At 50.4% G+C, this 26,234-nt stretch overlaps 1 protein-coding gene across 3 annotated transcripts in view; it reads left to right on the forward strand.

Moving 5' to 3' along the window:
- The window catches only part of PKNOX1 (PBX/knotted 1 homeobox 1), a 47,528-nt gene that overhangs the window by 20,123 nt on the left and 1,171 nt on the right, over window positions 1–26,234 (forward strand). For 2 of the 3 annotated variants that reach the window (XM_065877052.1, XM_065877051.1), the window contains 8 exons: window positions 3,283–3,410; window positions 5,428–5,599; window positions 7,358–7,528; window positions 11,289–11,388; window positions 12,281–12,378; window positions 18,048–18,176; window positions 21,861–21,937; window positions 24,092–24,264. In XM_065877052.1, the coding sequence (XP_065733124.1) occupies window positions 3,283–3,410; window positions 5,428–5,599; window positions 7,358–7,528; window positions 11,289–11,388; window positions 12,281–12,378; window positions 18,048–18,176; window positions 21,861–21,937; window positions 24,092–24,264 (1,048 nt within the window). The remainder of the gene's footprint in view (window positions 1–3,282; window positions 3,411–5,427; window positions 5,600–7,357; window positions 7,529–11,288; window positions 11,389–12,280; window positions 12,379–18,047; window positions 18,177–21,860; window positions 21,938–24,091; window positions 24,265–26,234) is intronic. The other variant, XM_065877053.1, reaches the window with a different exon arrangement.

Consider the following 26,234-nt stretch of genomic DNA (forward strand, 5'->3'; position numbering starts at 1 on the left):
CGAGATTGCCAGTAATTTTGAGTCCCCTAAGTCATAGTTTCTTGGGAATTTACCTTTCTAATGTCAGTGTTAGTAAGTATCGTTGCTCTTAAAGGTTGTGGTGATGATCATAGACTCCCGTGTTGCCCAGTTGCTGGCCTGGGCGGGAGCTGTGCGGTTTCGTTCCCCTGCATGTGGGTGGCAGAGGGGACCGTCCGATGGCACGTGAGGCGCAGCTGCGGTGCTGTCTGTACGTCTCCTGCCCCTGCAGGAGACGGTCATGATGCCCGGCTCCCTGCTCAAGGGTTTAGGGACACCCGCCCCAGGCCTGGGGCGCCTCGCCCACCTGTCACTCCCCACTTGGTGAGACTCAGGGGGTGTGTAGGACCTGAGCTGCGACCCTGTCCCCTTCCCAAGTCGGGTCTTTCCTTGATGGACAGTTTTGTTCCATTCCTGGAATGTTTCCTGTTGCAGTGATTTTGGTTTTGTTGATTTAAAAAAATGTTTTAAGTGTTTTTGCTTCTTAGAGGTAGGGAATTGTATTTCAGGCTGCTCTCTTCACCAGGAAGTCCTCTGATATTTCCAAGAGATTTTATTTCTCAAATGCACATCTAACGATGTCCCCGCTGTCCCTGGGCCCTGCGGTGGCTCCTCGTGGACTCCCTGCCCGGAGGGCCCTACGACCTCACAGGCTCTCACCTCTGCCTGCCCCGGGGCCCTGGCTCTGGTTGCCCCTTGGCTCTGCTCCGCTCTGTCCTGCAGGTCTTTGCTTCGCCCCGCTTTCTGTGAGGACCCCCCCACCGGCCCTGGTTACCCCCACGGCCTGCTCCCCACCTGCCACCCGCTTCCCGGTCCCTTCCTCTGATCTTTGTTCTCCATCCGTGGCAGTGATCACCTTCCGACACACCCTGTTACGTGTCCGTCTCCCTCCAGCTGGTCCCTGCCCTGATGCAGGGAGTCCAGGGCAGGGCTGGGCGCAGTGGGGGAAAGGCCTCGCTTGTAACAGCTCAGCACTTCCCGTGACGTGGAGAACCGCTTGTGAGCATTCCTTTCAGTAAGCATTTGATCTTCTACAGTACAGACAGACCGCATTTACTTAGCCGGTTCTCTGAGGTTGAACATTTAGATTCCTCTTTTTTCGCGATCATTTTTTTTAAATCCTGAAATAAATCCTTTAAGGCTTTTTTTTAATAATACTGTCAGACTTCTCTCCAGAAGGACTGTGTTTGATTGGGCTTTAGTCAGTTGCTTTTGTTTTTTGGTTTTTTTTTTTTGTCTGCATTGGGTCTGGGGCGAGCAGGGTCTACTCTTCGTTGCGGTACGCAGGCTTCTCATTGCGGTGGCTTCTCTTGTTGCGGAGCACGGGCTCTAGGTGCACAGGCTTCAGTAGTTGCAGCACGCGGGCTCAGTAGTTGCAACGCGTGGGCTCAGTAGTTGCGGCACGTGGGCTTTAGGTGCGCGGGCTTCAGTAGTTGTGGCACGTGGGCTCAGTAGTTGTGGCTCGTGGGCTCAGTAGTTGTGGCTCGCAGGCTCAGTAGTTGTGGCGCACGGGCTTAGTTGCTCCACGGCATGTGGGATCTTCCCGGACCAGGACTTGAACCCATGTCCCCTGCATTGGCAGGCGATTCCTAACCACTGCACCACCAGGGAAGTCCCACTCAGTAGTTGTGGCGCACAGGTTTATTTTTTTAAGAGAGAAGCAATTCCCAAGTATACTGTTCCAACTAAAGGCAGCAGAATGGAAATAATCTGCTCACTCTGGCCTGTTGGAGAGTTGAGAACAGGGCCCGAGCCCGGACCTGCAGGGCTGCTCTCTCTGCTGCAGCCCCGAGCACCAGGCTGGGTTCCTGGCAGGATGCAGGCTCTCCCATCTCCGTGGATGAGCTTCCCCCCACCCCCCACCCCACCACAGGTTCCCCAACAGGCTGCTTCCTTGAGGGGCGGGGGGTGGCAGTTGTGGGCGGGGCAGGTGCATCCCAGATACCCCAGTCCTGAAGAAGCCGAGGAGGGCGGTGATCTACTCAGGGATAACAAGAAGTTTACTGTAGCGATTTTGTTTTATTTGTAAACTGAATTCTTTATGTTGAAGGATTTAAATACTTTTCCCCGACGTTACAAACAACACAGCCAGTTTAAAGCAATTTCAGTGGTAATATCTTTAAGGCTTCCTCTTACATTTAACACTGTTTCTTTAAACACAGCTGGTCTTTGCTTTCTGGATGCAGTGACTTTCCTTAACATTTTTTAAAAAAATTTTATTATTTTCGGTTGCGTTGGGTCTTTGTTGTGGTGTGTGGGCATCTCATTGTGGTGGCTTCTCTTGTTGCGGAGTGCGGGCTCTAGGCACGCAGGCTTCAGTAGTTGCAGCACACGGGCCCTAGAGTGTGCAGGCTTCAGTAGTTGTGGCTCGCGGGCTCTAGGGTGCGCGGGCTTCAGTAGTTGTGGCACGTGGGCTCAGTAGTTGTGGCTCGTGGGCTCTAGAGCGCAGGCTCTGCACGGGCTTAGTTGCTCCGCGGTGTGTGAGATCTTCCCGGACCAGGGCTCGAACCCATGTCCCCTGCATTGGCAGGCAGATTCTTAACCACTGCACCACCAGGGAAGTCCCCGTAACATTTTTATAGCTTGTGTATTCCTGAGTTTAAGGATAGGTAAGGGAGAATTTCAGCCCCGTCACAAATATGGAGCATCTTGGGTTTGAGTTGTTTTTGTGACAAGATAAGAAAACTTGGATTATTTGTTTATTCTTCTCTTCCTGCAATGTTACTCAGCGTGAGGACAGGTAACAAGGAGAGGCAGACAAGAAAGACTGCATGTGTACCAGTTCCCTTCAGGGATGTAGAGTTATTACAGTTTTGAAAATCATAAGCATTTCACAGATAGTGGTCCTCTCAATTTTTAAATGTTTTGGAAATTTGACCTTTGTTTTAGCCATTTAGAAGCACATTAAGTTCAAAGGACTTTGTTGGTAGTATTCCTTCCGTATTATTGCCTGTCATATAACCGTCTGGCAGATTACCATTCCACTGCATTTCTGTTTGAGAATAGAATACAGCAAGTCCCCTGCATACAAACGTGTTCCTTTCCAACAGCAAGTTCATGTCCAATTTGTTCATAAGTCCAGCAAAGTTAGCCTAGGTATCCAACTAACACAATTGGCTATATGGTACTGTACTGTAATAGGTTTATAATCTGTTCGCATCTTTGAAAGTTCACAACTTGAAGGTTCGTATGTAGGGGACTTACTGTACTTGGTAGCAGCTTATTTTCTTTTTAGTAACAAAAGTTCTCTTCCTCCTTTCACAGATGCAAGTAGTAACAGAGTTAAAAACGGAGCAAGACCCCACCTGCTCTGAACCAGATGTGGAAGGAGTGAGCCCTCCCCCTGTGGGGTCCCAGACCCCGATGGATGCAGACAAGCAGGCCATTTATAGGTAGCAATGCGATGTGAAGCGTGTGGGTGTTCAGAGGAGTAGAGAGAATGGAAAATCTGGTTAAATGGAACGTGAGCTATTACCCAGACAGAGCAGTGAGGCGTGATGTGATAACTACTGGGGTAAAGGTTTTCTCAGATTACAGTGTTATTCCTAATATCTTTTAAAAAAAGTTTTGGAATGTAAATCTACATTTTAGTCAACCTTACGAAAAGCAGTCTTCAGGCCCAGATAGTTGTACTGGAGAATTCTACCAAAAAGAAGGAAAAGCAGTAAGTCGACACAGTCTCTTCCAGGAAGTAGAAGAAGAGGGAATGTTTCTGAACTCATTTTATGAATTGAACATCACTCTGATACTAAAGCCAGACAAAGACAATATAAAAAAAAAACAACTAAAGACTAGTATGCCTCATGAACTTTGGCATAAAAATCATTCATAAAATATTAACAAGTAAAATCCAGTAACGTGTAGAGAGAAGACTATTTAGTGACCAAGTGGAGCTTATCCCAGGAATATGAGACTGGTTCACCATTCAGAGATCAACCAGTGAGACGCACAATGTGATCATATCAAGTGATGCAGAAAAGCATTTGACAGAAGTCAACAGCCAGTTATGATTAAAAACTGTCAGTGAAGCAGGAATAGAGGGGAACTTTCTTGGCCTGATGTAGGGAAACTACAAAAGAACCCTGCAGCTCGCATCATACTCAATGGTGGAAGATGGAATGTTTTCCCCCAAGTTTGGGGATAAGGCAGAGATGTCCACCCTGACTCCTCCTGTTCAGCTCTGTAATGGACGTTTAGCCACTTCACTGAGGCAAGGCAAAGAAAGAAAAGGCATATCCGGTTAGAAAGGAAGAAATAAAGCTGGCTTTATGCACAGCTGATGTGATTGTCCACATATAGAACAGCCCAAAGGGTGTACCAAAGAGCTTCCAGAACTAAAGAAGTGAGTATAGTTAGGTCACAGGTTCCAAGGGCAACACACGGAAACCAACCCTATTTCTCTACCAGTAATGTACAGTTAGAAACTGAAATTAAAGAGAAAATACCACTTTCGAGAGCTCCAAAAAGATGTAGGTATAACTCTAATAAAGCACATACAAAACCTTTATGTTGAAAACTATAAAATGCCAATGGAAGCAGTCAAAGGAAACCTAAATAAAGGGCATACGATGTTCATGGATTGGAAGACTCAACATGGTAAAGATGTCATTTCTCCTAAAATTGCTCTAGAGCAATTACAATTAAAGTTGTAGCAGGATATTTCTGTACATATAGACAAGTTATTTCTAAATTTTATATGGAAGTCGAAAGAACTAGACCAGCTAAAACAATTTTGAAAAGAAGAATAAAGTTGGAAGAATCAGTCTACCTGATCTTCTCAGTGGAGAAAAGGTGGAGTTTCCAGCAGATTGTCCAAGTTGGAACAATTGGACATCCACATGCAGAGAGAAGATCCTTGACCTAATCTCACATCCTTTACAAAGATCTACTCAAAATGGAGTATGGATCTGAAAGTAGAATTTAAAACTGTCCAACTGGTGTTAACCATACAGTGAAATATTATGCAGCCATAAAGAAGCGTGAAGTGCTGTTACATGTTACGACACTGATGAGCCTAGGAAACATCATGCACGTCAAGTGAAAGAAGCCAAACACCAAAGGTCACATAGTATATGACTCCATTTATATGAAGTGTCTAGAACTGGCAAATCTGTAGACACAGAAAGTAGATTAGTGGTGGCCTGGGGCTGGGGTTGGGTGGAAAACGGAGAGTGACTGCTAATAGTTACAGGGTTTCTTTGGGGGATGAAAAGATTATAAAATCGACTGTGGTGATGGTTGCGCAACTCTGTGAGTATACGAACACCCGTTGCATTATAAACTGTAAATAGATGAATTGTGTGGCGTGCGAACCATCTCAGCAAAGCTGTCGTATAAAACATTGCATGCGTACATACTAGAACATTTTCATGCAAGTGTAGAACACATCTTTAAAAATTCTCCCCCCAGGCATCCGCTGTTTCCGCTATTAGCTTTGTTGTTTGAAAAATGTGAGCAGTCCACACAGGGCTCGGAAGGCACCACTTCTGCCAGCTTTGACGTGGACATTGAGAGCTTCGTAAGGAGGCAAGAGAAGGAAGGAAAGCCCTTCTTTTGTGAGGATCCAGAAACTGACAACTTAGTAAGTAACCTGCATGTTCTTAATTTTTATTTCTTCTAAATTTAATCTTTTCGATAAATTTTAAATTTCGAATTAGAACTTCAGGTTGTTTGCGGCTCTGCCGAAGGGGAGAACTGTACAATTCGTGAGATAATTTTCCGTGTGTGACTTGAATGTCGCCAGGTCTCCAGCCTTCTCTGTTGACCCCGTCCTGTAATAACCCAACAGGATGGCTTGAGCCTGCACCCTGAGTGGGCTGGGGGTTCAGTCCCTCCCGTATGTTCAGGAAGGTCCACTGGGGTCGGCGTGCCCTGTGTCTTGCTTCCTGGGAACGTGTCTGGGCCCAGCTTCAGGTGTTGGCTCTTCCCCGATCGTGGACCACAACTTTGTTCTCCAAGACAGCTCTGTCTGGAGGCTGGCACTGGTGGTGGGTGACAGACTGTGTGACGACTCGGGGTGGCCTGTGAGCACAGAGCAGGGACGGGCCTATCAAGGGACCGACACCCCTTACGGCCTCCCTTAGGCTTCCTGTCTGAAGCCAGCCTGGCTCACGCGGGTGCCCCCCTCCCAGGTCCAGTGCTCCAAAACCCTGGGTTCTCTGTGCTTCCCGACAGCGATGGAGAGTTCGTTGGGCTGCCATCACTGCTGTGCCCAAGGGGAGCGGCATCCTTCAGCACTGGGCAGCCCTGGCAGCCTGTGTCTGGGGCTGGATTCCCACTAGAGTTGGCCAGCTCCCAGACCAGAACCCTAGGCCCCTTATCAGCAGGAAAGGGTCTTTGGAAAACTTTTCCCTGAATAAACTGCCTTGGTCTTAGATGTTACTGTTTTTAATGCTTCATTAATATTCAACCCTTACAGCCAAATAGATTTTATAGGTGAGTTGTCTGACTTTCAGTCTGTCTCCTCGTCTTCGAAATGGGACCAACAGGGCCTGCCTTTTGGGGATGAGGGCCCAATGCTCTCTCTGCCTCCGCATCTCTGTATGCGGCCATCAGCAAGGAGGGAACGGGCGTAGCCAGCATGGGCCAGGCCGGCAGGGACCAAGGCTCTCCTGCCTCGTGCCCTAGCACAGGGCCTAGCAGAGCTTGGTATGTGGTCATTCTCACTACTGGCTGGCTGACGGGTTGATTCCACAGAGATGTGTGAACTGTCACCACCAAGGTCACGGGGAAGGAGCTGAGTCTTAGGTTGTTCATTCACAGGAAGTGGTGTTTATGGTAATGGTTCATCCCCAGTGTCAGTTATCTGCTGCTGGGAGACGAATTACCCCCAAATGTAGTGACTTTGTATAAAACCGACGAACTTCTAGAAAAATTGTAAGAGAAAATCTTTAGGATCTGGGGCTAATCTAGGGGTAGGCATAGTTCTTAGACTTGATGCCCAAAGCAGAATCCATTGAAGGCAGAGTTGGTAAGTTGAACTTCTTCAACATTAAGAACCACCCGGGAGGTGCGTACGGATTCATCCCCATTTACAGATGAAGGAGCAGTAGCGGGGCGAGGCCAAGGTCGAGGCCCGGCGGCTCCGGAGCTGTGACCGCCTCTGTCCCTGCAGCCACGTGGAGCCGAAACAGCAAGCCACAGGTCGGTGGGGCTGGAATACTTGGTGGTTCTGCATAACATCTGGTGTCCTTCTCCTCCTGTCACTGGCGGTACAGGTGGCCTTGGCTGGCTCATAACCAAGCTGAGTCATAACCAAGGAGAGTCGTGTGGTGATAATGATAACTTACCGTCATGCTCCCTTTTTCTGGTCTGAAAGTCTTCATTTTCTTGCTTCTAGATGGTAAAAGCAATCCAGGTTCTGCGTATTCATCTTCTTGAGCTGGAAAAGGTTAATGAACTCTGCAAAGATTTCTGCAGTCGCTATATTGCTTGTCTAAAAACGAAAATGAACAGCGAGACTCTCCTGAGTGGGGAACCTGGCAGCCCGTACTCCCCTGTCCAGTCCCAGGTATTTACGGCGGGCCCTGTGCTCCTGCTTGCTCCCTGCAGCGTCGGCAAGGGTGAAACGTGCTGATGTCTGAGGCCGCAGCCCTTTCAGGATTGTGGGGCTGTCCTCGGCTCTCCTGCTCTGAGGATCCTCTGGGTCCCTGAACGTGGCCTGTGCTGGGAATGTGTTCCCTCAGGCCAGAGAGAGAGCCCACCTGGGCTTCCTGCCGTGAAAAAGGGAGGCTTCGCGCTGTGTCCTGGACCCTGGAGCCCATGTTTCTGGAGGCCAGAGTACCAGTCATTTCTTTCTAATTCTTTTTTTTTTTTTGATGAATTTTTAAGATTGTGGTAAAACACACATAACACAAGACTTCCCATTTTAACCCTTTAAAGTACACAGCTCAGCGGCACTAAGCCCATTCACGTTGCTGTGCAACCGTCAGCACCGTCCTTTCCAGAACTTTCTCACCTTCCCAACCTGAGACCCTGTCCCCCTGCAGCACTGACTCCTCACTCTCCCTCCCCCTCCGCCCAGCCCCTGGCCCCCACTGTCCTGCGCTCTGTCTCTGACCTTGACTAATCTCGGCACCTCATGTAAGGGCAGTCATACCATGTTCGTCCCTTCGTGTTTGGCTTATTTTCCTCAGCATAATGTCCTCAGGTTCATCCATGTTGAAGCACTGCAGTACTTAGCCATTCTGAAGGGGTGTAGTGACATTTCATTGTGGCTGTAATTCGCATTTCCCTGATGGCCAGTGGCGTTGACCATCTTTTCATGTGCTTATTTCCCATCTGTGTATCCTCCTTGGTAGAAGGTCTGCTCGTGTCTTTTGTCCATTTTCTAATTGGATTTTTAAAAATGGTTGACCTTTGAGAGTACTCTAGATGCAAGTCCCCCATTGGATATATGGTTTGCCAGTGTTTTCTCCGAGTCTCTAGCGTATCTTTCCATCCTCTTAACAGGGTCTTTTGCAGAGCAACCCTTTTTCATTTTGATAAAATCCCATTTATCAAATTTCCTTTTATGAGTCATACTTGCAGTGTCAAGTCGAAGAACTCTTTGCCTCGCCCTAGGTCCCAAAGATTTTTCTCTTATTTTTTTCCTAAAAATTTTACATTTAAATCCATGGCCCATTTTCAGGTTTGGGTTTTTTTGCCTAAGTTCGTCCATTTGCTCCAGCACCATTTGTTGAAAGGGCTGTCCTTCCTCCGTGGAATTGCCTTTGCGCTATTGTCAAAAACTAGTTGGTCATATTTGTAGGCCCTGTTGCTATGTTCTCTGTTCTGTCCCATTGATCTGTGTATCTAGACCGTATAGTCTTGATTCCTGTGGCTATATAAGTCTCAAAATTGGGTAGACGGATTCCTCCTACTTTATTATTTTTCAAGATTATTTTAGTTATTCTAGTTCCTTAGTCTTTCCACATGAATTTTAGAATAATCTCGTCTATATCTGCAAAAAAATGTTACTGAGGTTTTGACAGGAGTTGCGTTAAACCTGTGTGTCGTCTTGGGGAGAGTTGACACCTTTACTGTGTTGACTCTCCCAGCCCACAGTCACGGCGCTCTCTCCACTAATTTACTCTTCTGTGATTTCTTTCATCAGCGTTTTCTCGCTTTTGACATAAAATTCCTGCACACGAGGTTTTAGAACTATACCTAAGTATTTCACTCTTTTGCACAATCGTAAATTTATTATATTTTTAACTTCAGAGTCCATGCCAATATGTAGAAATCCAGTTGATTTTTGTATCTTTATCTTGTATCCTGGGACCTGGCTGAACTTCCTTATTGGTCCGAGGAGATCCTTTCTGTAGATTCTTTAGGATCTTCTACCTGTTTAGTCTTGTCATCTGCAAATAGGGACAGTTCTGTTTTGTCCCTTCTGATCTCTACACTTTCTGTTTCCTTTTCCTGCCTTACTGCTCTGGCTGGGACATCCAGGACTATCTGGAATGGGATTCAGGGGACATCTTTGCCTTCTTCCCAGTGTCGGGGGAATAGTGGTAGGTTTGTTTTTTTTTCTGGATGCTCTTTATCAGGTTGAGGAAGTTCCCTTCTAGTCCTATTTTTCTGAGAGTTTTTATTACGCTGAATTTTGACAAATGCTTTCCTGCATAGATTGATATGTGATTTTTCTTCTTTCATCTATTAATGTGGTAGAGTTACATTACTTGATTTTTTTGAATATCGAGCAAGCTTTGCATTCCTGAAATAAACTCCACTTGGCCCTGGCACGTAATTCTTTTTGAATAGATTCCTGAATTTTGTTAAGCATTTCTGTGTCTATATTGAGGGATATTCGTCTGTAGCTATCTTCTTTGGTACGGTCTTTGGCTAGGTTTGGTATCAGGATAGTGTAAGCTTCATAAAATGAATTGGAGAATGTTCCCTCCTCTTCTGTTTTCTGGAAGAAATGTGTAGAATTGGTTAATTGTGCTAATTCTTCTTTAAATGCTTGGTAGAATTCTCCAGTGACACTACCTAGACCTGGAGGTTTCTTTTTTGGAAGTTTTAAAATTACTAATTCCATTTCCTTATTAGTTATGGGGCTAATCAGATTATCTGTTTCACGTTGGATTTTGTCTAAGACGTCAAATTTACGTGTGTCGAGTTGTTTACAGTAGTATTCCTTTTTCATCTTTTGATATCTTCAGGGTCTGTAGTGATCTCCCCTGTTTCATTCCAGATATCGGTAATTTGGTTTTTTCTCTTTTTTTCTGTCCGTCTTACTAGAGGTTTGTCACTGTGTTGATCTTTGCAAAGAAGCAGCTCTTATTTCATTGATTTTTCTGTTTTTCTATTTTCGGTTTCATTGATTTCTGCTTTAATCTTTATTATTTCCTTCCTTCTTGCTCTGGTTTCATTTGGCTCCTCTTTTTCTAGGTTCTTGATGTGGAAGCTTAGAATACTGATTTGGATTGCTTAATTTTTATTCTGACCAAGTTTATGTAGCAAACTTCACGTAGACCTACCAAAGCTTATACGTTCAAGTGGATGTGATCGCCCACAGGGTAACTGTCTTTGAAGCATGTCTACTTAGGCTATTTAACCGCTCAAGCATCTGGGTGCCTGCTGTGTGCCAGACCCTGTGCTGGATGCCGGGTGCAGAGGTCCGCCCCTCGCCGGCTCCCAGTCCAGCCGTCACAGGAAATGGATACATTGGCCCATTTGCATCTGACCTCAGATGGGTAGATCCTCCGACATGGTGTTTACGGACATTTGCATGGAGCCTGCAGTAGGCCAGGCCCAGACCCAGCACCCCACAGACGTGGACACTGGGGGCTCCGGTGTGCTCTGTGCTGTGGGAAGGGCAGGTACAGGCTGTGCCCCCGGGGGGGGACTCCCCAGCCTGTGGCATCATCTTTTGAATAGCTCATCCTGTCCAGGAGGCTTTGGTTCTTGGAAGGCTCTGAGCCAAGTTGAATGGAGAAGGTGTGTGACTCGATCAGGTAATTTTAGTCTTCCTAGTTGTACCTCCAGGGCTGTAGGGTGTGTTTAGTATGCTGATGAGGTGAAAGATGATCTTTTGGAAGCTAAGCTGAAACTAGTGTCTCAGTATTGATCATATCATATTTAACACGCAGTCAGTCTGGCACCTCTTGCTTCCAGACGCGTCTGTAACGCAAGCCTTGCGAAGGCTTCTCCTCTGACGACGCTCTTTGCCTCAAGCGTCTTTCCTTTACTGATGATGCCATTATGCCACGTGTTTTGGAGTTTTAAACATGTGTTTTCTGTTTTCTGATAACATAACCCGTTCGCTGTGTGTTTATGACTTACAGCAGATTCAGAGCGCCATCGCGGGCACTCTCGGCCCCCAAGGAATCGTGGTGCCGGCATCCGCTCTGCAGCAGGGGAACGTCACCATGGCAACAGTGGCAGGTATGGCGACAGAAAAAGGGACACTTTCCTCGAGCTTTTGCAGAAAGAAGTCCTTTATATTAGAACGAAGAAGTGCATCAACATGGTTTCTAATTAATGCCAGTTCCCGATACAGGAGTGTCAATGTCTAGAGCTCTTTGAATGCCTGGTTCTTGTTCATTCTCAGTAACAGATATTTTATACAAATTGTGTTTCCCTCTCAAAAATATTGGCAGGAAAGGTTTTATATGGGAGTTGAAAATGTATAGCAAAAACCAACAGAAAATTTCAAATAACATAGTTTTTAATTGTGCTCTTAGCAGCACCTGGAAAATCTTAAACAGCGTCATACGTCGATGATAAGCAAATGAAAATGCAGCCTTAGTGTTAGTATTACCTGTCTTGGATGCACCAGGGAACTCTAGAATCTGTCCTCTTCCTGTGATGGTTTTTCTTATACGTTGCACATACAGAACCATCGTGAAAATGGAATGGGCACAGAAGGAGGGGGAGAGAGTAAACTAAAACCCTCCACATAATCACACAAAGGGAAACCTCCGCAGGAAGATGAAAGCACGTTGGATGAAAAAAATAACTAGAATAAAAATATTTGTTATCTAACACCTTTGGCCAAGTCCTTGAATACGTGCCAGGAAATGGAGGCGAGCAAAGGAGAGGACTCACAGGCCACCCCCCAGCCGCCCCGCCCTGTGCTGTCTCACGAGGAGCCATGGCTTATGCGCCTCGCCCCGCCGCTGAAGTGAAGAGTCAACTAGCCAAGTGCTGTTGGCCGTTCGAAATGATTTTCAAAGCTCATAAGCTACAGATTTTGTTCTTTCGGTGAGCACGCCAAGAAGAGCGGTTATAATTGCTGGGACTGGAGAGTGATTCAGCTTTTCGTGTTCCTTTCTAGGGGGCACAGTCTATCAGCCGGTCACAGTCGTCACTCCCCAAGGCCAGGTAGTGACACAGGCGCTGTCGCCCGGCACGATCCGGATCCAGAACTCCCAGGTCCGTGAGCTGGCCGCGCGGGGTGCTTGGGGGTGTGTTAGCGCAGGTGCGGGGGCACAGGCGGCCCGGGCTCCAGCCGTCCCCTTGGCGTGAAGGCCATTCGGGCGGTCTCCAGTGAACCTGAATGTCGGTGTCATGCGTCTTCTTCACGGTTCATCTTCCACACTGTTGCAGAGTTCAGAGAAGCCTAAGGAAGGAGGAAAAGGTCCCCCAGGGTCCCTCCCCGCGAGGGGCCACTGCTGTCCCATCTAACGTGGGGCTGTGTGGTTGTCTCCACTTCAGTAGGGCGGAGGCTGTGTAGACGCACCCTGCCCGGACCCCCGGAAGTTCACCCCGACCCAGGCCTCCAGCTGAGGGGGTGGGCTTGGGCCGGCAGAAGTGCCAGCGCTGGCAGTGCCGTGATGTGCCCCGACCTGGGGGTCGTCTCACCCTCCCTGTGCCTTTGTGGTAACGTGAGACCAGTCCCCTCTACGTTCTAGGGATACACACACACATTTTTAACATTTTTTACACTTACTAGGTTTAAATCAGAAGCAGTGTTTTCGCCATCAGTTCTTACTGAAGACCATTGATTCATTCTTTATGTTGTTCTTTGTCTTTGGCCTGCACAGATGCTTTGTACATCCTCATCAACCACTTTGAGGCCCGGCCTTGGGGATGTCAGTGTGTTCTTAAATCAGAAGCAGGTGTGAGAGGGCCTGGGGCAGGGGCCGCCTGGGCACACCTGAGGCCAGGATACGAGGTGGCCCCCAGGCCCAGCCACCCAGCGCCGGCCCGCCATCCCCAGCCAGCCCGCCGTGCCTGAAGTTTTCCATTTACAGTGGCTGGGAACAGAAAGCTGGTTTGCAGAGCGTTTCCTGGCCTCACAGTGAACTGTTTTTAGCGGAAGGAAACACTGTGAAGTCCAGTGCTTACTTGTACAGTGGAGGCTCATTCGTTCTGCTGTTTAAGGAAGAATTTCACCGAGTTTACACAGCAGACGTGCAGAGTTTGGGTCACGTCTGCGGAGCCCCTGCTCCCTGAGGCTGCTGGCCAGGAGCCGCCTCTGCTCTGGTCCTCGGTGACCCCGCAGCCCACCCTGCACTTGTCCCCGCCCCGTCACAGCCCCGGCGTCTGTCCCTTGCAGGGTGGCAGGTCTGGGGAGCTGGAGAGACAAGCCCCGCGCAGGGCGGGCGGGGGGTTTCACGGACGAGTAAATGGACCGGCTGGGGCCCGGCTGGGGCCTTCTGCGACCAGGGAGCCCGCGCGTGTAGGTGCGTGATCCTGCAGGGCTGTTGTGGTCACTCCGGGCGTTTTCCTTCTCATCCGGCCGGCGTCTGGGCTCTTGCTGGGCTGCAGGTGGTTACAGGGTGAGTCCCTCAGCAGTGACGGCTTCTGTGTTCTAGAAACTGGAGGTCAGGAAAGCGCGTGGTTGTCTCTGACGGCGCACGGCGGTGGCCAGCCCCTCCCCGCGCCGGGCGCATTGTCCACGGGGGCGTTTTCTGACCGGGCGCCGGCCACACGGAGGAGCCGGACGCTCTTCCTGGGCTGGGCCACCTCTACAGAAGGGTCCCCCGTTGTGCTCGCAGTACATACTCATTTAAAAGCATTTTTTTCCGAGAAAAGAAGAAGTAGCCAGGGCAGTGAGATTCCACTGATTTCTCCTCGCCCCACCCTGTTCCCCTTTCCCGGGATAGTCTTATTTGTACAAAACCGTTATTCGTATGAGTAGGGGTTGTGCTGTTGTCTGACGTGTGACAAGTTTTCGCCTCCTTTTCGCGATTTACAGTGATGCTTGACTCTGGTATCCGGTCGCCCTGTGCCCGCGTTGCTGAGAGGCCCAGACCAGACTCAGCAGCTCCCAGCCTCACCTTCTCTCCCCTTGGGCGACCGCTTTCAGGCCTCCTGGCCATTCCTTCTGCTGTTCCCTCCGTGTTGGAAATAAAATCCCCTCCCCTGACTCACCCGTACAACCTGTAGCTTGGGCTTTCTGTCCTGCTGGGGGCTGTGCTCTCTCCCGTCCCCTCCCTGGCCAGGATGCCGTCCATGTAGACACAGTGCAGCTGATGCGTTTTCATTGTGAACATCCTCATGAGCGTGTAAATGCTGGTTTCTGCTGAGCTGCGTGTGTAACCGTGATCACACTGCCCGAGTTAGCAGCTGGGTCCCCCGTCCCCCCCCCACCCCCCCTCACCCCCCCCACCCCCCCCCCCACCCCCCGCGCACGGTTTCCATGGCGTCGGCGGCTGAATCCTCACGGATGCCTAGCATGCTTTTGGTGTCCCTGTCAGGTAGCTGGTCGGGGCCGCGTGGCCTCGAGGCTCTCGGCCTCCTGGTCTCCACCTCGGCCGGGCGTCGCGCGTCGGGCATCCGGCGCCACACCCTGAGGAGCCCCTTCTCCGCGAGCCCACGTCTTCTACTTTCTAGGCTTCACTGCCCCTTCGAGAACTTGCGGAGAAAACGTGTGTGGGAGGTGCCTCGTGTTGGGACTTAGCAAACCTAGAAGTGACCTGGTCTCATCCTTGACACGCAGTTGGTTTGCATGTACGATTCCAGGTCGGGAAGGGGCTCCCCGGGCGCCGTCAGTGTGTTCCAGCAGCCGCGCTGCCTTCGAGAAGGTCAGTGTGAGCTCCGCTTTCCCGTCTTTGGTGTTTTCTCCTCTGTCAGACGCGTCTCTTTCCCGAGTTTTTGGCGCGGGTCTTGTTTGTCGGCTGCGCTGGGCACTGCCGGGGACCTCGTGTCCTTGAGGCTGGGACATTTTCCTGAACTCTCTGTGACAGCCCTGCCCCCGCCCCCACCCGGCACATTCTCTCCTTCCAGAGCCCTTACTGATCGGACGCTAGACCTTCTGAACCGAGTCTCTTGATTTTTCTGTATTTTTACATTTGTATTCCCATTGTCTACTTTCTATCTACTTTCGAGAACTTGCCTTTTATCTTCCAACGCATCTGTTAGGTTTTACATTTCAGTGTGGTTGTAATTTCTGAGACTCCTCTTTGCCCACTGTACTCTCCTACTCTTGGTTCATGGATGGTTTATCTTCCAACGCATCTGTTAGGTTTTACATTTCAGTGTGGTTGTAATTTCTGAGGCTCCTCTATACCCACTGTGCTCCTACCCTTGGTTGACGGATGGTTGGCGTGTGCTTTGCTTTCTGCACTTGCCCTGTTTCCCGCACGTCATACCATTCATTTGCTTTGCTGTTGGCTTTTTGTGATGGAGGCGTTCAAGTGTTCGGGGGCAGTTGGCTGTCCTTCTAAATGTAAACACGAGGCACTGGAATGCTCTTTGGTGCTCGTCAGGTGCTGCGCTTTGGCGGGCCGGCTCCTCTGTGGCCTGGCCTCCAAATTCTGCGCTCCCTCAGCCTTTTCTTCCTTCATTTCCCCAGAGCAAGACTCTGATCTCTGGCTTGGGGCGGAAGCATAGTTGCAGGGGCAGGAGTGGGCGGGGTCTCCCACCTTGTGTGCAGATCTTCTTCACCCTCGTTCTGGCCTCGCCCCTCCTCCCACCCTCGACCTATGCTCGGTCTTCAGCCTCTGGTCTGTTTCTTTGGGAAAGAGACCCCGAGTCTCTGCAGGGCTGGGGGCAGATCAGTCACCCGCAGAGAATGATGGGGAGTGGTATGGGGGCCCCACTGCTTCTTAAATGGGTTTTCACCCAGTTTCCTAGGCTTTTAAATCCCCCTGCCACGCGCAGGCTCGGCCTTGCTGGAGGGCGGTGGGCCGGTTGGCCGGTCCCCCCGCAGGCCCTCGGCTTCGTTGGCCTCCCCAGGCCCCCTTGGTGGCATCTGTGAGGTCGAGTCACGTGGCCAGCTGTCACTTTCCCTGTTCACGGTCCACATTTGTTTTAACCCTGCACAAAAAAAGCAACACTAAAACTGGAAAACATGTCACATTGCATGAAGAACACTAAAACTGGAAAACATGTCACATTGCATGAAGAAGGTCATGTATTAAATTGCGGCAAACGCGGACAGGTTCCCTTTTGGCCCTAGTGGGTCTAGTTTTAAAAGCCCATTTTTCATTCTTTTTCCTGTTGCACACAAGTGTGAGCATACAGGCGTTTGCTTAGTACTGTTCAGTCCTCGGGGCTTCCCCGGCGGTCCAGTGGTAGAGAGTCCGCCTTCCAGTGCAGGGGACGCGGGTTCGGTCCCTGGTCGGGGAACTAAGATCCCACATGCCGCGGGGCAACTAAGCCTGCGTGCCACAATCACTGAGCTCGCGTGCTTCAACGAGAGAGGCTGTGTGCCGCCAACTACAGAGCCCACGCGCCCTGGACCCTGCGCGCCCCAACCAGAGAGAGAAAACCCGCACGCCACAACTAGAGAGAAGCCTGAGCGCTGCAACGAAAGATCCCTCATGCCTCAACTAAGACCCGACGCAGCCAAAAATTAATCAATCTTTAAAAAAAAATACTGTTCAGTCCTTTAATGAACAAACACATGCATTCCAGAAAACGGTTATGCCCTTAGTGATAATCTTAGGTTTTAAGAAATTTTAGGTATAGTGGTTGTAATGTCTCCTTTAAGTCATAAATTCTGTCTGTTTAGATGTTGGTGTTCAGTCTTTTAAAGAATTATCCAAAATGATGTAAATCTAGAGGAAGAACAAATAATAGATACCTCTCCAAAATGAACTTCCAAATCCTGTAAATTATGTTTATGACTCTATTATACTGAAACCGACCTACAGAAGTTGATGCTTACTTACTTTTATTTTTTAGCACATCTTTATTGGAACGCAGTTGCTTCACAATGCCGTGTCAGTCTCTGTTGTAGAACGGAGCAAATCAGCCGTATGCACACGTGCACCCCCATATCTCCTCTGCTTGAGCCTCCCTCCCACCCTCCCTGTCCCACCCCTCTAGGTGGTCACACAGAAGTTCTAAGGTAAAGCATGGATCACAGTGGAGAGGCCCTGATGTGTCTGTGTGGAGGCCCCAGCGCGGGGGGTGTTGGTTTTCTCCCTGGTCTGGGGGATGAACGACGCTGGCACCATCTCTGCAGCCCCTGGCTGGACGTGTGGGGCGTGATGCTCTTTCCTCGTGTTTGTGTGAGCGGACGGCCGCTCATCTAAGGGGAGTTACACACGTGTCCTCTCCTTCCGAGATGGAATGAACAGGCTGTATCTCAGGCTCTTCTCAGGGTGAGGGGGGCAGTGTCTTGAGTGGCCGTGGAGCCGTCTGGGCAGAGGTCATCGCCTTGGCCCCTCTGCTCTGTGGTCGCTCTGTCCGCACTTTGTGTGTTTCTTTCTCTCCTGGACGGGCTCCTCTAGTTAGTGGCCCTTCCAGCTTCCCTGTCCATCCTTGTCGGTTGCTTGAATCCTGCTCCAGGCCAGGAAATGGGCTGTTGTCTCATCTGTCGCCAGAGGAGACAAGCTGAGGACAAGTGTGTGTGAGGGCGGGGCTCGGCTGCGTGCAGGGAGGGACACTCGGGGCTTCTCGGTGCCCGTCCCACCTGCATCGCCAGACGGGGCCCCTGCGCGGCTGAGACGCGAGTGTAAAGGGTTACAACGCGAGGGGCCACATCCTCGGAAAATCAGCCCTACAGGATCCCAGTGTTTATGCCTTTCCTGTAAATAAGACATTTAGCTGTAAGATCCTTGGTTATTCTCTACACCTGCACTCATAAGCGACTTGGATATGTCATCATTTTCTATGCTTTCTAACGTTATTTTTCAATTGTTTAAAAGCTTCAGTTACAGTTAAACCAGGATCTCAGCATCTTGCATCAAGATGACGGTTCATCTAAGAACAAGAGGGGGGTCCTGCCGAAGCACGCCACCAATGTGATGAGGTCCTGGCTCTTCCAGCACATCGGGGTGAGGACACACGTGCTCTGCAATTAGCCAGACCTCCGTGATGCTTTCTTTCTGGCTTATTTTCTAGAAAAAATGGACTTATGTGGGCTGGTAGGCCTGGGTTTAAGAATCGGTGTTCTGTTGACTGTCCATGATGGGTCGAGCACAGGACAGAAGGGAGGGTTACCCAAAAACTGGTGACAGGGAGTAAGTTCAGCTGATGTTAACGGTACGCGCCCGTGAGAGAAACTACCCGTGGAGGGTGCCTGCAGGGAGGTGAGGTTGATTAGAGAAGTGGGCAGAGAAGAGGTGCTCTGGGGCAAAACCTTGGAAAGTAGCGATGTTTGATACGTTGGATTTGGGAGGGAGATGAGGAGTCGAGCTTGTGGACGGAGGGGCGGCACGTGGCCGTGACCGTGAAGGGGAGCTTGGTGTGCCTTAGGCTGCGCGCCCCCTTTCCTCACCTGGCCCTCGGCACGTCCCCCTGAAGCCGTCCTGTCTCAGGGTGCACGCTTGTCCACCGATTTCTGGGGAAGGCTGGCTGGTTCCCCGCCTGAGCCCCAGTCCCCACGCCCCCGACCTCGGGGGAGGGTGTGACCGCGAGTAGCTTCCAGGAGTGACAGCCTTCTCGCTGCTGCTGCTGCGTTGGGAAGGACCGGGCTGGCCCCGGGGGGCGCGGTAGGATGGAGGTGGGAGGGTGGGCGCACCACTGGGTTACGGCCTGTGCGGGCAGAGGGAGGGGCCCAGGCGGCGTGCGGGCGGATGCGGAGGTCCAGAGGGTCTGGAGGGCCGGGAGGGAGAAACCCCTTTCCGCGGACCTGTCCATCCGCAGCCCCGGCCCGGCCGCTCCTGAGGGCTGAGCTGGTCGGCCCGGACCTGCGCCTGGGCGTCATTGCTGCCGTCACCCGCTGCGGCCGCGTCCTCACTGCCCCGGCCTCCCCGCCTCCACCTCGTGCGCCGTGGTGCCCTCGGGTCTCCGCGGCGCCCCTTTGCCCCTGGGGGCGCCCCCCGCCCGGGCTGCGGCCGCGTCCGTGCTTGGGCGCCCGCCTCCGTCCTCACCCGGCTGTTGCCTCCAGTCCCCCTGGGGTTTGGCCCTGGTCGCTGCTGAGACCCCTTCCTCTGCCCGGAGCTGGGCTCTGCGGGCTGTGCCCCGGCCCGGAGGGGGCGGCTCACGTGCCGCGGGAGAACGCGGTGGTCATCGGCAGTGCAACCCCGCCTAGAAGCTGGTCCTAGCGAGGGGCACGCGCAGTGGAGACGTTTAGGATCAATGTGGCAGTGCTGTTTGCTGCCACGATGGGAAATGGGTTGGTGTGTGCGTTAGAGAGGTTGCACAGCGAGTTAACGCGATAAGCGAGGGCCAGAAGCACTAGGAAGCTGTAGGTACGTGGACGTAAGTGAAAGAGTAGAACGTACGTGTTTCAAAATACATTGTGAGTATTACAACCGATAAATGTGTCTGTAATGTAGTGATGGGACTACAACACAAGTAAGTGATGGAATTGGGTATTTTCCTGTTAAGTTTCCTTTAATGTTTTAATCATTTCTAAAATAGACCCTGCTCAGAGGTTCAATTAAAATGCCTTTTTTTTTTTTTTCCTGTGAAGCATTTCCTGTGTCTTCTTCTTGACCTCATTTCTCTGAAATACTGTCCTCTGCTTGTAGTTTTCCTGACACTCTAGGCAGCACTCATTACTCTTTTGGTGGGTTTTTTGTTTTGTTTTGTTTTGTTTTCTGGTTTGTGTACTTGCTTCCTGCCCCCTTTTTATTTTACGAGCTTTTTTTTTTTTTCAGTACGCAGGCCTCTCACTGTTGTGGCCCCTCCCGTTGTGGAGCACAGGCTCCGGACGCGCAGGCTCAGCGGCCATGGCTCACGGGCCCAGCCGCTCCGCGGCATGTGGGATCTTCCCGGACCGGGGCACGAACCCGTGTCCCCCGCATCAGCAGGCGGACTCTCAACCACTGCGCCACCAGGGAAGCCCCTATTTTACGAGCTTTTTAAAGGACAAGAACAATATTTCTGTTTCCATAAACTCTCCCTTGGGGCCAGATGCTCACCTGTAGAATGAAAGTGAGTCACTGTGGGTTAGTGTGAGGAGTGGGACCACTGCTGTTGAGATAAATGCGGTTATATATCCCAGAAGGCATAGTGCCCTTCCGGACGCATGGAGTGTTCGCTTAAAAAGCAAAAGAGACCCCCACCTCCTTACTTTGTCGGTGCCAGTCACTCCCTGGGGTCCTGCTCGGTGCAAAATAAGGGCCTTCAGCGCGTGCAAGTTTTAGAGTGAATGTCGTACTGGTTTCTACAGGCAGATGGTAACCGACCTTGGAGAAGTTGTTTATTACTGCAGATAGAAATTGTTTTCCTCTGGTGCGTCTGTGAATTTTGGTACAAGCATACTGCACTTTGTTGCACTTCTCAGATGTTCGTTTTTCACAAACTGAAGGTTTGCGGCAACCCTGCGTGGATCACATCTATCGGTGCCATTGTTTCCAACAGCGTTTGCTTACTTTGTATCTCTGTGTCACATTTTGGGAATGCTCTCAATATTTCAAACTTCTCCATTATTATTATATTTGATATGATGATCTGTGCTCAGTCATCTGTGACGTGACTTTTGCAAGAAGGCTCAGATACGGTTAGCATTTTTTAGCAATAAAGTTTTTTAAAATAAGGTATGTACGTTGTTCTATTAGATGTAATGTTACTGCACACTTCATGGACTACAGTAGAGCCTAAACATAACTTTTATATAACATTTTTGGAAACACAAAAATTCGTGACTCGCTTTATCGCAATATTCGCTTTACTGAGGTGGTCTGGAACTGAACCTGCAGTATTTCCTAGGTGTGTCTGTATTTATTATACTTCTGGCTTTTTCTGAGTGAAATATTTCAGTCATACGTGAAATGAAGAGTAAATAGCAGACACCCCGTCCCCAGCCCTCAGTTCAGTTCTCTGCCAGCCGCACACGCGAGTCTGGCGACGCCGAAGGTGACACCCGTGCATCCCAGTGTCAGCTCATGCCGGCGCTTCCCGTGACGGAAACGTGTCACCTGAATGTGACGGCCTGGAGCAGCCCCATCTGCTTCCTGCCTCCTCTTGTTCAGCCGGCCCAGGATGTGGGGAGGGTGTGCACTGCCCTGCTCAGTTTCCTCGTCGTAGCATCAAGGTGGCGGCAGCTCTGTGACCGTGAGGAATCAGTGAATCTCCGTAGGGTGTACAGGGGTGACCTGCACGCTCTGTCTTGCTGTGGGTCGAAACTCAGCCATTTATCTGCTTTAAATGGATGCGGTTTATGGTCCTTGAGTTACACCTGTAACGTTGATACAAAAGCCATAGGTTGTGTTGGGTGCTTAGAGCAGCAGCTGGCAGCCCAGGAGCCCCTCTGCGCGCCCCGCGCCCTTCCCTTCCCTTCCCTTCCCTTCGCCGTGGCCTTTGAGCGTGCGGACTCCTGTCTGCGTCACACCGCTGCCTGGGCTTTCACTGGCTGCTGCCACACCTGTGCTCTTGGGCCGCTGGGAGGAAGGCTTCATTTGTCTCAGGCATTTCTGGAAAACATGATGAGGCTGAAGTTGGTTTTAGCTGCAAGCACCCTCGATGCCGGTTTTTACTGACGACTGTTTGTGTGCTTCTGTTTCACCAGGATGGTCTTGAGTTCCTTCTTAAAAGCTGGAGCTCACGGTGACCCTTCTTTTTATTTTCAGCATCCCTACCCGACAGAAGATGAGAAAAAACAGATTGCTGCTCAGACAAATTTGACACTACTCCAGGTTAACAACTGGTAAGCTGTGGCTGCCTTCTGAAGCGGTGCTGTCCGCACACAGAGCACCTGGCGGTCCTGACGCCAATAGGTAGTAAATTTTGGTTGAAGCACATGAGTTCTTTTAACTAGCGTTCCTGTGTTATCGGAGGCTGGAATCAGTGGCAGCCAGGTAAGCATAAATCACACACACTTTCACCTTAAATTTTCAATGCTCGGTACCCCACTAAGGGCCTTTTGCCGACATCCCCCCCCTCGATTAGAGATGGGTTTCTCCAGGGCATTAGCCAGCGCCCCTCACCCCAGCCTCCACTCAGAAACACCATGTTTCTGTGGACGAGCTCCTCTGGGCGGTGGACGGCCGAGGTGAGTTCCCCTCCCCCCTGGGGGCCCCTCCGCACCCCTCACACCTTTTGAAACCCGTGTCACTTGTTCAGCAGTGACTGGGGGAGGGAGTCCCACGGCCGGCCGGCCGCGCGGTGGTCCTGCCCCACAGCAGGCCTCAGGGTCCTGAGAGGGAAGCGTTTCTTTATGAAACACCCTGTTCCGCTTCTTGTGTCACATGGCAGTGTGGACGCTCGGACCCTGACCGTGATGGTTTTTCCCTTACGTAAGAGGCGTTCACACCACTAAGCGGCGTTGAGGTCTAGGTGTGCACTTGCATTCTGCCTGGCAGGCATTTGCCTCATTTTTATCTACTTCTTATTCAGATGGAGGAATTGATTTCAGGTTAATGAAACTGGCTCGTGTAAAAGAAAAGGAAATACAGATTCTACCACTTGTAAACATTGTTATCTTTTCATTTTAACTGTTAAAATTTAAACTTGAAGGTCAGGTGAGTTCCAATATAAATGATAAAATCTTCCATTTTGGGCAGTTGTGTATGCAGGAGGTATGCTTTGGCGTTGCATCGAGTATTTCTAGTATCTGGCGTTTGGCCCAGTATCTTTTACTTAGGTAGCCATAATAGACCATACTCTTTGAATTAGCTCCTGTTAGATCTTTTAGATAGAGTGTTAACAAGAGTTCAAAGGTTTCGAGTACCGTGTAGCTGTGAGTTTTGTAATGTCTTAGCGTGCTCTCCGTTATTTTCACGCGGTCCCACGTAGAGACCGTGTGTGGTTTAGTGATGGATGGATTGAGGGATGAGAGACGCAGAGGTGCGTCTCTGGCTGTTCTGATGTGTTTGTCGCCCATCAGCCTTCCCTCGCTATTTGTTCCTCATTCGTGGGCTCCCTGCCCTTCCCTAAGTTGTTCCTCTGCTGTCTTAAGAGAATTGTCTTATCTAGAAGGTTTGACCTCAGCTTTTAATTTTGAAATTCATCACAGTTTAAAACATGACTTTTATAAATTCTAAACTTTCTAAAGTCTTTTAGTTAATGTTTGAAGCTATTTTTACCTCTTGTGACTTTCTTTCCTTTTATATTTGCAAAAATTATATCTTGGAGCGAGATTGGACAACACTCATCGTTAGCTTATGCCTCTGCCTCGTAGCAGCTTTGACAAAGATGGATAAAGAGACAGATTGAAAGGTAGCAGCGGGTGTCCCTTCCCAGGTGGCGCTGGGGTCGGCGGTGAGCTTCCGGGGAGTCCAGCTCGCGCTCAGCTGCAGGGACCGGAGATCGACGCTGAACGAAGCTCTGAGGCGCCAGCCCAGTCACTTGTATTATTAGAATATGTCCTAGTGCAATTGTAGATGTTTTTGAATCTTAGGACTTTGAAGTTAGGCAACCTCAGAGCCGGACATCTGTCCACACTCAGGGCTCGGCCGGGTGGGGTCCTCAGATAAGAGACGCACAGCCTGCAAGGCCTCGGGCGTCACGAGACTGCAGGGCATGTAGTTTTGCTGCTTTGACCTTTCTCTTCCTCAGAGAAAATCATGCCACGTTCACAACTTTGACAGTATCATCAGTGTCATTATGAATAGCAATTTCACCAACAGGGAAACATCGGTTAAAGTGGAAGAAAGGCACCGTGGAAGAGTTGGTCTTTATTCAGATGAATCTCTTGAAAAGCAGCCCTGTTCTCTGGACATTTAGATAATATGCGTGTCGTCACTCGGAGTGCTTCTCCTAACAGGGAATACATGTTTCTGCTCGTGTGGTTTGTCAGGCGGGCCTGTTACTGCCTTGGGCGGCCTCGGAAAGGCCGTTTTGACCTGTTTCCTGCACGCAGGTTCATCAATGCAAGAAGACGAATCCTGCAGCCGATGTTGGATTCCAGTTGCTCAGAAACTCCAAAAACAAAGAAGAAAACTGCTCAGAACAGACCCGTCCAGAGGTTTTGGCCCGATTCCATCGCCTCAGGAGCCGCACAGCCAGCCGCCAGCGAGCTGACTGTGTCCGAAGGTGGGGACCGGGCCCGGGCCTGTGCCCTCGCAGCCAGTGGGCGGCCGCTGTCCTGGGGGCTGGGGGTGTGTGAGGCTGTGAACCAAGGGCAGGCAGTGGTCTTTCTGCATCTGACCCTGAGAGAGCACTGGTCTGGGCGCTTGTTAGGGGTGCAGGTGTGCCCGAGAGAGCCGGGTCCAAGGCCGGTCCCCCGAGGTCCCTCCCGCCTCTTTCTGTCCCTCCTGCTTCGGTGCAGGGAGTGGACGTGTCGTGCGCTCACCGCCTGGCGCTTCACCCTTTATGTCCCTGCGGCCCTCATCCAGCTTTTCTTCTTCCCTTTGACCTGCGTCCCCTCATTATGGGCCGCTCTTTCTGTGTTTAGTTGACGAGCATCTTCTGTGTGCGTGAGTTCCTCACACTTCAGATGGTTGCGTGTGTGTATTTTTAAATGTAATAAGTTGTGTTATTATCGCATTCTTACCTTCTCGTTCTCCTCTTACGTTTTCCACTCAGCACTTTGCTGTTATTCAGTTGGGAAAGTTTGGGGCCATTATTTCTTCAAATATATTTTCTGAGCTCCCCTCCCCTTGTCCCTATGATAGGGTGTTACAACTCACACAGTTACTGCTGCTTTCTCCAGGATTTTGGATTCTTCTTCTCTGTTTCATCCTGGGTAGTTTCTCTGTTTCTATTCTTAAGCTTCCCCGGTCTCGTGTTCCGTGACGTTTAATCTTCCGCTGACCCCATCCCTGTGTTTCTCCTGTTGGACGTTGTCTAGAAGCTCCATGGGAGCCTTTGTATCTTTCGCGGTCTACTGAAGTTTTGAACAAACAGCACACAGTGGCCAGTAACTGTTTTGATGACCTCCTCTGCTACTTGTAACATCTGTCAGCTCTGGGCTCGTTTCTGTTGACTGAATTCTCATTATGGGTTGTTTTCCTGCCTGTTTGCGTGCCTGGTAATCTTTGACTAGAGGCCAGACATTGTGGGTGTGACCTTATCGGGGGATGGGTGTTTCCCTATCGCTCCGGGTCTTCCTGAGCTATGTTCTGGCAGTCGGGTTACTCGGCACTCTCTGATCCTCTTGGGCTTTGCTTTTGCAATTGGTTCTTGCCTGGTGGTCCCGGCAGTGCTGGGTCCTGGCCTGCTTTTCCCCCTCAACAGAGGCAAGACCTGTCAGTGCCCGGCCCAGGGCCTGTGCTTCAGGGTGTGTCCAGTCCAGCTCTGCCAGCTCTGGACACTGTGCTCTGTGATCTTTGGGGCTGATTCTCTTCCTGGCCTCGGTTGTTTCCTGCGCACATGCGCTCGTCTGTCCTCTGCCAATGCTCAGGGTGTCCCAGAGCCGGGCTGGCTGTGGGCTCGGAATGGGCCCCTCACGGGATGTGCCTGTAAAGCTTTGGCTTCTTTATTTGGGTTTTGATAGGCAGTGGTTTTACCTTCATACTTAAATCATTTGTATTTTCCGTTTTTGTTTTCCTTTTTAATTCAAGGATTAGTTAGAAAGGTTTTTTTCCTCTCTCTCCCCCTCCCTTGCCCTGCTCCTGGAAAAGGCAATACCTATCTACTGGGGAAGAACTTCAGGCAAGGACATCCAGTGAGAAGTAATCTTTCCTCCACCCTGGCTTCTTATCTTCTCCAGAGACAACCCTTAGTACCAGTTTCCCATGGAGGCTCCCAGTGCATGTCTGATGCCGTGGTCTGTGCACAGACAAGAATGAATGCATGAATGAATCATTTTTAAAAGTTTCCTAAACGTAACGCTACATGAATTATGTAAACCACAGATGACATCTTCTTGCTTTCTTCACCCGCTGGTGCTGTGCAGATTTTTATGGACGGGCACGTGTGACCCACCATGTGGGGTTCCCTAGCACAGCACCGTCCTCGGCCCAGCGTGTCTCATCGGCGTCCCGCTCGCGGGCCCTTGGTGCTCTCCCCCCTCCGCTGTTGGCTGGGGGAGCAGGAACGCGTGTCGCAGGTTCTCCGTCTCC

Source organism: Phocoena phocoena, chromosome 4, assembly GCF_963924675.1.
Source record: "Phocoena phocoena chromosome 4, mPhoPho1.1, whole genome shotgun sequence".
NCBI lineage: Eukaryota > Metazoa > Chordata > Mammalia > Artiodactyla > Phocoenidae > Phocoena > Phocoena phocoena.